Consider the following 12,556-nt stretch of genomic DNA (forward strand, 5'->3'; position numbering starts at 1 on the left):
CCTCAAGCAGCTACTATACCAATAAAATCTCTGGTGAAAATCCTATCTGTATCCCTATCAAAATATTTCAAGCCCAAGAATTCCATGGAATAATTCAGTTGGAAAATGCTGATCTACATTTCCTCCCCTGAAAGTAAAGAGTGAGAAAGGCCCAGCAAAGGCTAGCTGAGTTGCTCGTTTGGTGCCCAGAAAGAGAGAAACCACAGAATAGGGAAACTGTCACCCTAAAGTATAGAACAAAACTAGGCCCTTCTCTGTGTTCCTGGGACCAAGGCAAGGACTCCAGGGAAGACAACTCTTTCCATCTGTCTCTGAGGGTTTCATGTGGCTGAGAGCCATATTTAACAATGGGAAAAGCACTGGATTTCATCAGAGATCCTGGGTTTGTACGCAGACTTTGCTACTTTCTGCCTTGTGACATTAGACAAGTCATTTGATTTCTTTCTCTAGGCATCAGGTTCTTGATCTGTAAAATGAGACAGCGGGTCCGGATGCTGTGGAAAGCTCCTGCCTGCTCTGAATCCTCTGAGTCAGCTCTAACTGCTCTGCTCTCCAGACACACGGCGCACGTTCACTGGAGGATGCCAGTCAGCCGAGCTGGTTGCAGAAGTCCCTCTGTCACAAGGAGTGCCTGGGAGGCTACGTCACAGACTGTCTCAAGAGCAGCTGGCTTCATCATCACAGCCAGAGCCATCCTGGAGAAGCAGGGATGCAGCGAGCGCCCATCAGGCACTTGAGGGCTAGCGACAGTTCCGGCTCCAGGGGCTGGTATTTACTGGTTCTAACACACTCCTAAGGCTCCAAACAACACGCTGTCCAATGACTCACCGGGCTTCTCAGAAGGGGAGTGTTGGCTTCAAAAGGGTGGTGAGGGCTTAAGGGCTTAAGGGGCAGAAGACCTGGGTTTGAATTTTGGCTCCAACACTTACTTGAATCATCACGAACAATTCACTTATCCTCTCGGATTCCTTATCTGTAAAAGGAGGATAATAATACCTGCTTATACTATGGGGAAATTACTTCTTAAGTCAATATGCAAAATATGTTATTACTTAAAAGGCTACAAATGGATAAATTTAGAGTTATCTAGCATACTTAATAATGATGTCAGATTGGAGAATAAAAGAAGGAAATTAGTTTTTCTCATATCACTTTAAGTACCTCACAAAGTGGGGACAACCAAATGGTTCAGTGGACTGGGCTCCAACTCTTCTTAGCTGTGTGACCCTGGACAAGTCACTTAATCTCCGTTGCCTAGCCCTTACCATTCTTCTGCTTTAGAACCAATTGGTTCTAAGACAGAAGACAAGGGCTTAAAAAAACATTAACAAAGCACTTTCATTAGAAGTCCCCATGAGAGTACCCAAATTATTGAAATCAAAGATTTTCCATGGTATTACAGTAAAAAGGCAGCTAAAGATATTTAACATATCTATATGTACCCACACATATAAAATTTTCGTTTGAAAATGGCTACTGAAGAGACTCTACAATCTTTGTGCATGGAAGCAAATCACTTGCAAACACTATTGCAAAGTCCCTATTATTCCATACACACAAGCACACCTGATTAATGCAGGTGAACCCAATGTGTATGTCCTGGACCCCTTTCAGAATCTCTGGAAATCTAAAGAATAGTGTTTTCAAATAACTAAAGAAAATTCACATTTGAATTAAAGGTTAGTGGGGGGGGGACCCAAACTCTTGAAATCTATCTATGGATCCTCATGGCTCCCACATGTGCCTAGTGAATAACCCCTCCCATAAAGGATGACTTAATCAGCCTTATTTATTGTTAATAATATTAGAGTGAAGTATGAGTCAAATACCATTGGAATCAAGAAATATTGCTGTTAACGTCAGTCATTTAGCCAATTATCCACTGATAAAACTGTTCTTTTGAACTTGATTGTCTTACCTAATGATGTTAATATAATAATAAACAACTAATACAAAGAACCCACTAAGAAACAGTATTAGGTGAAATATGCCTAACATGGTCATCCAAAAAACCCTGCAATCCTACAGAATCCATGGGCCTATTTAATAGTGACAAAAGTTAAAATGATTTTTCTTTCCTTTCCAACCCATGGGGTTAATATCCTCTGCCACCCTACACAGTAGGTTATGGGTCCTTTGAAGTTAGGAGAAAATAAGTCATGGCTTTATGACTAAATGAAGCTCAGAACCATTTCCCCAGTCTACACAGCCATCAGCTCCAGACATTCTTGACTCAGCTCACAAAATCATATACCTGTCCACAGGAACCACTGCAGAAAAACCAGATTAACAGCCTGGTGTTCCTTCACACTGTAAGTCACTTGGCAAGTTTTGATTGAGCACCCTTTTTAAGGCAGAAGTTTGGCAAGATTTTTTTAAGTGATAACTTTTCTCTAAATCTGCTCCACCACCAACAACCTCCTACCAAATACCCTCACAAATATATTCATCCTAAACCTGAAGCTATTCGGTTAAGGAAAACAAGGGCAGCCCACAGAGTTGATCTACTCTTGCACAAGGGGAAAGAGATCCATCATCTCTTCTATGGTCAAGTAAATATGTATGACTGTCCTCTATAGGTTTTTTTTTCATAGGTCTGATCTGATCATCTTGATCAAATAATGAATTTCCCATTCTGCAGGTTATCCTTCTCAGGCTTGGGAGTCTGGATGGAATTAGATTCATAAAGTCAATCTTGAAAACATTTAATCATCTTTTGTTCAAGGAACTCACATTCCATATATTTCATATACAAGGTGAACAGGGTGTTTTAAAGGTTTTGTACAAACAAAACCAATGTAACCAAGATTAAAAGAAAAACAAAACTGGGGAAAATTTTTTACAGAAAGTGTTTCTGACAAAGGCCACATTTTCTCAAATATTTAGAGAACTGAGTCAAAAGTATAAGAACGTGAGTCATCCTCAATTGATAAATGGTTAAAAGAAATAAAGTCATTTTTTTAGATGAAGAAACCAAAGTTATCTATGGTCACAGTTTTTTTTTAATGCTCCAAATCACTATTAGAGAAATACAAATTGAAATAATTCTGGGGTACCATCTCACATGTTGCAGATTAGCTAGTATGACAAAAACGGAAAATCATAAATGTTTGAAGGGATGTGGGAAAATTTGGACACTACTAATACATTGTTGGTGGAGTTGTGAACTGATCCAAGCATTTGGAACCATGCCCAAAAGGCTATAAAACTGTGCACATTCTTTGACCCAGCAATACCACTATTAGGTCTATATCCCAAAGAGATTCCTCCCAAAAAGAAAAAGGATCTATTTGTACAAAAATATTTGTAGCATATCTTTTTGTGGAGGCAAAGAATTGGAAACTAAAGAGATGTTCATTACTTGGGGAAGAACTGAAAACATTGTGGCATATTATTGTAATGGAATACTATTGTGCTATATAAAAAATGGGGGCCAGGATGACTTCAGAAAAACTTGGAAAGTCTTATATGAACTGATATAAAGTGAAGAGAGCAGAAACAGGAGAACATTGCTGTACACAGTAATAGCAATAATGTATAATGATCAACTGTGAATAACTTAGCTATTTTCAGCAACACAATCTAAGACAATTCCAAAGGACTCAAGATTAAAAATGTTATCCACCACAAGGGAAAGAATTGATAGAGTTTGAATGCAGAATTAAAATATACTATTAAAGTATACTATTTTTCATTTTATTCTTTTTGAGTTTTTTTCTTCCAATGATTCATGTCTTCTTCTACAACGTGATGAATATGGAACTATGTATTACATGATAGCTCATGTATAACCAATGTCATTGGCCTACCAACTTGGAGGTCTCTACCAATCCAACTGAGACATTATGACTCAATAACTTACAATGCTTTGCTTTTTCTACTCAAAACTTACTCATCATTGTTTCCTACACATAGGTCAGACGTTTTGAAAGAACTGGTAATCATTAACATTGAAATCTTCTTTCAATTAAAAGAATTATTATTCAATTACAAAGCTATAATTCTGAATTTTAATTCATTCATCAAAAATATAATCAAACCCTCCAGTTTTTCAAGACAAAGTCAGTAACTTACAAATAAGCAACTAAAACTTCCTTTTAAGCTTTTACTAGGCAAGCATTACAATCATGTTTGTAACTTTGTCCAGAAAATCTTTCCTACAGCCAGCATGTTGCCAAGGTGAAACCCATAACAATAAGGAATCAAATAAACAAAACTTTCCAAATACTTCCACAGGTGAACTAAAGCTTTATAAGCAAGATCAAGGAAAAAAAATTCTACCTACCAGCAAGTCTCTCAAAAATTTCATAGGTCATAAAATAGGTTAAAAACTTTTTTCTCAAATTAAGATTCTGAAATGTTTTTTTTTTTTTTAAAGACTTCTTGGGACTTGAGGAGAAAAATAAGGAAATGGTACAATTAAAAAGCAGGCCCCGAAAGGTTTGCCAGAAAAAGGCAGTGTGGTATGAAGCCTTGGAGAAGACCTGGGTTTCAGTCTCAGGAGAAGTGTTTCAATACCTTAGCAAGGAGACTATAAGAGTTAAGTGATTTATTCTCTTTGAAGTCTCAACTTTCCTGTAAGTGATTCCTGCATTACTTACCTACCTTAAAAAGTCCAAATGAAAGCAGTTATACAATACAACCACTGGGTGGTTTTTTTGATATTGTTACTTTACCATCACAGAGTAAAAGGGAAATGTATGATAAGCAAAGAAAATGGGTTGGTTCCCTGGCAAGGCAGAGGGATGAGAGGTGTTCCACAGCACTCCCGCTGCTCTGAAGATGTCAGGAAAAAACCAAGGATGCCCTTAAAGAGGAAAGCAAGGCAGGCTCCACTGTGGGGCTTACTGGTAGAAACAGTCAAGGGTCCCTCTGCCTAGGCAGGGACGGAGGAGTTGCAATCTGCATAGTTGGTGGGCAAACCTACGAAATCACAAATCCGAAAGTATTAGTATTGACATTATTCCCTACCAAGAAAACAAAACAAAACAAAATACTCTCCCAAAGCTAAATAAGTGAGCAGATTTGATCCTCCCTTGGAGGTCAGATGCTTTTAAGCATGATGCCACTGAGGGAGGAATACAGTCCTTCCTGCTCCTATACCTAAGGGAGGAAAATGTCAAATACAGGAGACACCCAGAAAAGCCCTGCTTTGGATCTCAGAGCAGCAGAGACACAGTGCCCCACTTGTGTCTGGTGAGGTGGCTGATCAGTGCCTTATAAACTGATAATTAAGATAATCTTAGTTCAATCAGAATGATCCATAAAAGCTTCTTCCCCACTACTTCATCTCTGCTATTCTCCTAAACTGCTTCCACCAAGATCCCCATCTCCAGAAGGGCAGCCATATTTGTAACAAAGGAGGTGACTGGGGACCTCTACTGGTAAATTAGGGGACTGGAGTGTGTGGTTGTGTCCATGGGTACAAGTGCTTTCCTCAATAGAATGGCTGGCAGCTAGGTCCTCCAGAGAATCGGGCCTTTAGCCAGGAAGACCCATTTTCCTGAGTTCAAATCTGACCTCAAGCATTTGGCCCTGTGACCCTGGACAAGTCACTCAACCTTATTTCCCTCAGTTTCCTCATCTGCAATATGAGCTGGAGAAAGAAATAGCAAACCATTTGCCAAGACAACTCCAAATGGGGTCAAGAAGAGTTGAACCCAACTGAACAACAAAACCTTGTTGGCAAAAACGATTTCGTTTTTCTCTATGTACCCCCAGAGCCTAGCACACAGTAGGCATTTAATCAGAAAACCAAAGTTCAAATGCCATTTTTTCTCTGTGTAACCTCAGGGGAAGTCCTGTATGTGTGTGACTTTCATATCTCTGAGCCTCAGATTTGTCATCTACAAAAATACAGGATAGATAACCTTTAAGTTTCCTTCTGGCTCGAAACTTATTATATCCATGGTACATGCTATAACCATCACCGCAGAATACAGTAGTCTCTTAAAGGCAACATGAATTAATAAAAAGGCAAGTGTTTATTTTGACAGGAACTCAGTTCAGTTCTTTGCACTACTTTTAACCTCTCTTATCTGACCTCTGAATATCAACAAACACTTAATATAGCATCTACCTGAGGGCATGATCAGTGCTCAATGCTGGGGAAACAAAAAGAAGGAAAAGACAGTTCCTGCCCTCAAGGAGCTGACACTTCCTTGGGGGAAGAGGGGTGAGAACAAAACAGTGAGCTGGTGCTCCTGAATTCTAAGGAGAATGATTAGAACAAGGAAAAGCATGAGAGAACTAGGCAGAGTTGTTTTTTTTTTAATCAACTCCGGCTCTCCTAGTATGAATACTTCATCTCCCCCTGCATCTAGCATTGGGCCCAACATACAACAGGACCTTAATAACTAACTGCCTGCTGAATTGTAAGAAATGTAAACTAGGTAAGGCCCATGCTCCAAAGATAGGAATTAAGTCTAAAAAAAGATCAAGCTCTAATATGAAAGAAAAAAATCAATGTGGCCCTGAAGCTGGAGTTTCTTGTCTCTAACATCATAATTTTCCACTGTGTCATGGATTAAAACAAAAATCCAAAGATAAAAATTAGGGAAAATACCGATGGACAAATGATTCGCCCTCCTGTCTAGGCAAGAGCATTTACTATTTCAAACTCTTCACTGGATTAAATAAACTCATATTCTTTCTAAGATATTTGATGGATTAGATGACAGAAATAATCCACTTAAAAATCTGAAATCCTAAAAATGTGCAAAATTATCAAAGTACTTGGATTAAGACACTATTGATAGAAAATCCTATCAAGACATGAGTATAAGTGCCCACTAGGTAGATAACCCTCTTTAGAAAGAGTTAACATATGTCTGTCATAGAATTTAAGTTCCTGGGTCAGAGACCTGTCTTTCAAGTTTGTTTTCTGTGGAGCAGGGCATCATGTACTTAAGAGGCATTCAATAAATACCATCCTGATCAACTTTAAGACATTTTATGTCCCACTATTTAACAAATCCCTTTCCTATTTTTTAAGCCACTATCATATTCCAATAATTTCTTTGATTAATTTGCAAATGAAACCCTATTGTGATGAGTTAACTATAACCTTAGTGTATCAGGCTCAACTTTAAAACATTTTGTTTGACTTAGTCCCTTCTGTCTACCCAATTTCTGGTCAGGGAATATAAATTCTTTTAAATTCTTTTGTTTTAATGACAAAAGGGTGTGTTTCTATAATGATGAAGCTGTTTTCCATTGAGACTAACTGAAAATGTCATGGGAATAAATAAAGTATGGTTTGTAATTACTTTAGCCAAATACACTGGGCTAGATGTTTCAAGATTAAATGAAAGACCAATTAAAAGTTCCAAATGAAACAATATGAAAAGAAAAACAAGGGAGACCCCAGTCAGGTCCTACTTCATGGGTCCCTGACTGGTAGAAAATAAAATGGAAAGCTGGGCAACCTTCTCCTATACCTAAGCATAGAAACCAAACCCAACTCATGGGCTTTTACTACTCTTTTGAAAGCATGTGAGTTCATGCGTAAATGTGGCTCTCACAGAAAGCACATGCTCCGTACCCTAATCTATTCAAGTTCAACAACTCCTACCTTCCACACCCACTGAAAAGGGGAAGAGACTAAAACTGTACACAGAAGTAGTAACAGCAGCCATAATTATGGTAACCTGTCCTTTGCAAACACATGTTTTTTTATCAGAATTTAACCCGAGTCCTTGAAGTATTATTGGTCAAAAATAAAAGGAAATGAGAATGATTCTTAAGCCAGGAGCAGGCTACACACTCCTAACAGTCCAAAAGTAGGAGCTAGGTAGGCCTTTGAGAGTCAAATTAAAGAGTCCAAAGCCCACCCAAGAAGATCTTCCTCGGCAGAAAAAAATGGGAGAGTGGTGGAGGGCGACCTTGGGTTAGTGACCAGGTGCATGGGGTGGACGCAGATGCAGCAACAGCTGGAGTTCCGATCCATATGGTGCGCCTCAGGAAGGCCGCCCACCTGATTCGGGAGAACCCCGGGTGGCTGGGGAAGGAGAATAAAGGGAGGAAATGGGAGCCACGATAGCAGGCTGGGTGACACATCCCTGGGCCTCGTGGCGGGGTGGGTAGCTGTTCCGAGCGCCATGTAAGGGAAGGTCCCTCCCGAGTGCCACACCAATCCAGTGATGCCTTTAACCTGTTAAGCTCGGCGTCCGAGCCCACCCCAAGAGCTTCCCAAGCATCACGGCTCCGGGGGGTTGCCGGGACCAGCCCTGCAGTGTAAAGAGAGAGGGAAGGAGTTGGGGTATCAGGGAGGCACGCAGTTGTCCATGCTTCCTTAGTATAAATATTGCATCATACAGCACGCTGCTCCTTTAAGGAGGCAAAATGGACTCCGCGGCTTTGAGAAGCATGTGGACCCAGCACTCGCGCGCGCATCCCCGCCAGCCTGGAACCCGGACCCCAGATCCCAACCGTCTTGTCCCCAAACTGTCCCAGTGCCCAGGTCCTCTGTCCAGAGGATGTAAATGCCCCCCAGAAATTGGGCGGGGGGGCCTTCCAGCTCCCACACTCGCGCTATGCTCCATCCCCTAGCCCGGTCAGTGACTGGGCACCCAACCAAGGTGACCCCGGTCTGGGGAACCGCCTGGAAGAAGGGCGGAGGCACTGGTCACTCACCCGGCCGGGCGGCTGTCAAGGCTGGAAGTGGGATGCGGAGCACAAGGGCGGGAGGGGATGGGCGGAGGTGGTGCTGCTGTGGCCGGTCTCTGGGGCCCTGGAGGAAGGTGCGCGACCCCGGCCGGAATACAAGGAGGAGGAGGAGGATGCTGACCGCCACTGGTGCTGTGCTGAGCTACGTTGCACCCGAGTGCCTATCCTTCTCACTCTCTCTTCTCCTCCCCAGCTCTCGCTTTACACCTCTCCACTCCTAGAGACCGCCTCCTAGTCCACCGCGCTTCAGTGAATGAAACAAGAGGTCGGAAGAAATCCTGGGGCTGGCTTTCATCAGACCCGCGCAGCCTCAGCCCCCGCCCAACCCTCCTCCCTCTCCCCAACCCCACACGCACTCCTACACCCCTGCCAAAGGCTGGCCCGCCTGCGGCGCCGCGTCACTGGGGTCGCGCACCAATGAGAGCCTGGGCGCGATTGGAGGGGCCAAAGGCTGGGAGAGAGAGAAAGATGGAGGAGGGAGGCGGGAGATCACTAGAGGAGTGGGGGCGTGGCTGGCATCTTCTCAGCTAGAGATCTCTACACCGTGGAACGCCCAGTGAAGAAGGTGGCAATCCTAGCGCTTGCCCACTTTCGCCTCGGGCTAGACGTAGAGCCCGATCTGCTTCTCCTCTGCGAGTCCTGAACGCTCTAGTGCAGCTGCAGCCTCTACTCCCTGAGTGCAAATGGGCGAGTAAGGCTCTAAGATTCAGAGCCAGGCCAGCCGGCCGTTATCCTTAGGTTACCCCTAACGCGAAGGGCCAGGCTAGCTCTCCAGCATGGGCTCTACTGCGCAACAATGTTTCCTATCCCACACTCTCTTCTCCCAAATGAACCTAAGAGACCAAGTCTTCTTCCTTCCACAGTTTGCAGATCCCTGCGCAGAACCAAGCCTACAGTTAGCAGCCAACTGTCAGCAACGGTAGGCAGCAGCGATATTGGGCGACAGAGAAGGCCTGGGCACTGCCTGGCCATGAGTTTCACCACTCTAGCAGTCTCATTGTTTGTACTTGTACCCCCCAGTGCCTAGTCAAATGCCTGAACCTTAATAGGTGACTAATAAGTACTCGATGGGTTGATTATAAGATAGTAAACCAGCTTTTTTTATATCCCAACTAGCCACACAAACTTCACACACCCCCATCACAACTTTTTTAAACCCTTACCTTCCATCTTAAAATGGATCCATTCCAAGGAGGACCGATTGGGTTGAGGCCAGGCAAACTTGCTCAGATTTGAACCTAGGACCACCAGTCTCTAGGCCTGGCTCTTTACCCACTGAGCCATCTCTGCTTCCCACCACAGTTTTTGGTTTTGGTTTTGGTTTTGGTTTTTCCCAGTAGATATAACGCGCCAGTGCCAAACAAGGATGCCTCTCATTAGATTCTGGAGCTGACTAAATCCAGGGACCAAAGCTGAAGTCCTCCCCAATTCCTGCCCTCTACAAGGGGAATTCAGCATCCATATTAATTCTCCTTCAGATACCCTAACCACTCAGTTCTTCGACTTACCGCTCCTATGCGCTACTCCAAGACAACCTCTGAGTTCCAGAATTCTGAAATCCCCTCAATTCAACCATAACTTACTGGTTTTTCATCTCTCACTCTCCGACTTCCCTCAAAAACTCTACTCCTGAGAGGGAGAGCCGAAATGTCAGAGAAGATTCACAAGCCCGCCTGAACTCTACCAAATTACCTTCCAAACAATTATAACGTCTCAAAATGAGTATTGGAGCAGTGTAAACTGTAAAAAGACAGGGAGATAAATTTTCAGCCCCAAACAACTTAGAAGGCCAGCACAAAAGATCTTGTACACCGGGGTGGAAGTGAAGCCCAAAACAGCATGCCAAGGCAGGCCCACCCTGGCAACTGCTTAGGAGACTACAGGATATGGCTCCATTTAAGGCTCTTCTCACAGTGCTCATATGCAGAACCAGGTGGAAGTCCTGGGTTAAGGAGGTTAAGGTTAAGGAGGATACACCAGCACACAACAGCACTTGTAGGCCACAGGGGAGCAGGGAAACCTGGTTGCAGTTTCAAGGGGGAAAGCCATGGTCAAAAAAAAAAAAAAGCTTAGACATTTTTCAAGAAATTATCAAGGAAAACTATCCTGATAGTATAAAGAACCAGAAAGTATAATAGAAATGGAAAAAAACTACTGAAAGAGAACCCAAAAGGATATCTCCCAGAAATGTTATAACCAAATTCCAGAACTTCTAGGTCAAGGTGAAAATATTACAAGCATCCCAAAAAATCAAATATCATGAAGCCATAGTCAGGGTAACATAAGATTTAGTAGCTTCTATACCTATCAGATTGGCTACTATGATATTAAAGGAAAAAGACAAAACTTGGCAATGAAATGGTACTTTGACCCAGAAATACCATTACTAGGTTTGTATCCCAAAGAGATTTTTTTTTAAAAAGCAAAAAAGGGGGGGAGCAGCTGGGTAGCTCAGTAGATTGAATGTCAGACCTACAGACGGAAGGTCCTAGGTTCAAAATCTGGCCTCAGACACTTCCCAGCTGTGTGACCCTGGGCAAGTCACTTGACCCCCATTGCCTAGCCCTTACCACTCTTCTGCCTTGGAGCCAATACACAGTATTGACTCCAAGAAGGAAGGTAAGGGTTTAAAAAAAAAAGCAAAAAAGGGAAAGGACCCATAAGTATGTGTATAAAATATTTAAAACAGTTCTTTCAGGGGGCAAAGAATTGAAAAATGAGGGGATACCCATCAATTAGGGATGGTGAGTAAGTTATAATATGTGATTGTAATGGAATACTATTGTGCTGTACGAAATGACAGGCAAGAGGAGTTCAGAAGTACTTGGAAAGAATTACAGGAACAGAAGCAGAATGAAATAAGCAGAACCAGGAGAACATTGTACACAGTGATAGGAATACTATACAATAAACAACTATGAATATAACTTAGCTCTTCTTGGCAATAACAATGATCCAAAACAATTCCAAAGGACTCATGATTGGTTCTCTTCTTACTGTCTAATCACTCCATATCAGTCTTCTTTGTTGTTTAATCAACCATACTATATCCCCTAACTATGGGTGTTTCCCAAAACTCTCTCCTGCGCCCTACCCTTCTCTATATGTATTTTTTCTTTTGATATTGTCATCAGTTCCCATGTATTTAATTATCTTTTTATGCTGATCACTCAAAGAATTTACATATAACCATTCTCATATATCATCTGAATTTCTGGACCATATGACTGCCTACTGGACATTTCAAATGGAATATTCAAGTTTTAAATATTTTAAATTCAACTGATACTGTGAAACATTTCCAATTTGACATATTCAAAACAGACTCCCAAACCCATCACAACATACTCCTAAACTTCCCTATTTTGTGGAAAGCATCACCCTTCTTTAAGTGTCCCAGATTTAAAATATGAAAGCCTATTTAAAAAATCCCTTATTTATGAAATTGAAAATTATTATCAAACAAAATTTATCTTGCCCAATAAAAACCTTTCCCTATTTCCAAGTTTGTAGGAACATAGGACAAAACAAAAATCTTTTAAAGAAGCCTTTCACCAGATGAATGGATTAAAGATAGAAATAGAAATGTAACTAAAAGTTCCTGCAAGAGGTAGCTAGGTGCATTGAGATCCAGACCCAGAGCCAAGTGGTCCTGGGTTCAAATGTGGCCTCAGGTATTTTCTAGCTGTGTGACCTTGGGCAAGTCACTTAACTCCCACTGCTTAGCCATTATTGCTTTTCTGCCTTGGAACCAATATACAGTATTGATTCTAAGAAGGTAAGGTGGTTCTTTCTATTTTTTTTTTTTAGAACCACTGCTCTAAGTAAAAATAGTGCCTTTTCCTATCCCTTAAGTGACTTTATTGACCCATCTAAGGGTTATCTCCTC

General features: G+C 41.9%; 1 protein-coding gene across 3 annotated transcripts in view; it reads right to left on the reverse strand.

The window, feature by feature from the left end:
- The window catches only part of SLC7A1 (solute carrier family 7 member 1), a 70,076-nt gene extending 59,895 nt beyond the window's left edge, over positions 1 to 10,181 (reverse strand). Inside the window, exon 1 of one of the 3 annotated variants that reach the window (XM_056794729.1) lies at positions 9,831 to 10,181. In XM_056794729.1, the coding sequence (XP_056650707.1) occupies positions 9,831 to 9,837 (7 nt within the window). In that variant the 5' untranslated portion in view covers positions 9,838 to 10,181. Of the gene's footprint in view, positions 1 to 929; positions 952 to 8,634; positions 8,954 to 9,830 lie in introns of those variants that run through there. The other 2 variants (XM_056794730.1, XM_056794733.1) reach the window with 2 other exon arrangements.
- Between the last annotated feature and the right edge of the window lie 2,375 nt (positions 10,182 to 12,556).

Source organism: Monodelphis domestica, chromosome 4, assembly GCF_027887165.1.
Source record: "Monodelphis domestica isolate mMonDom1 chromosome 4, mMonDom1.pri, whole genome shotgun sequence".
Taxonomy (NCBI): Eukaryota; Metazoa; Chordata; class Mammalia; order Didelphimorphia; family Didelphidae; genus Monodelphis; species Monodelphis domestica.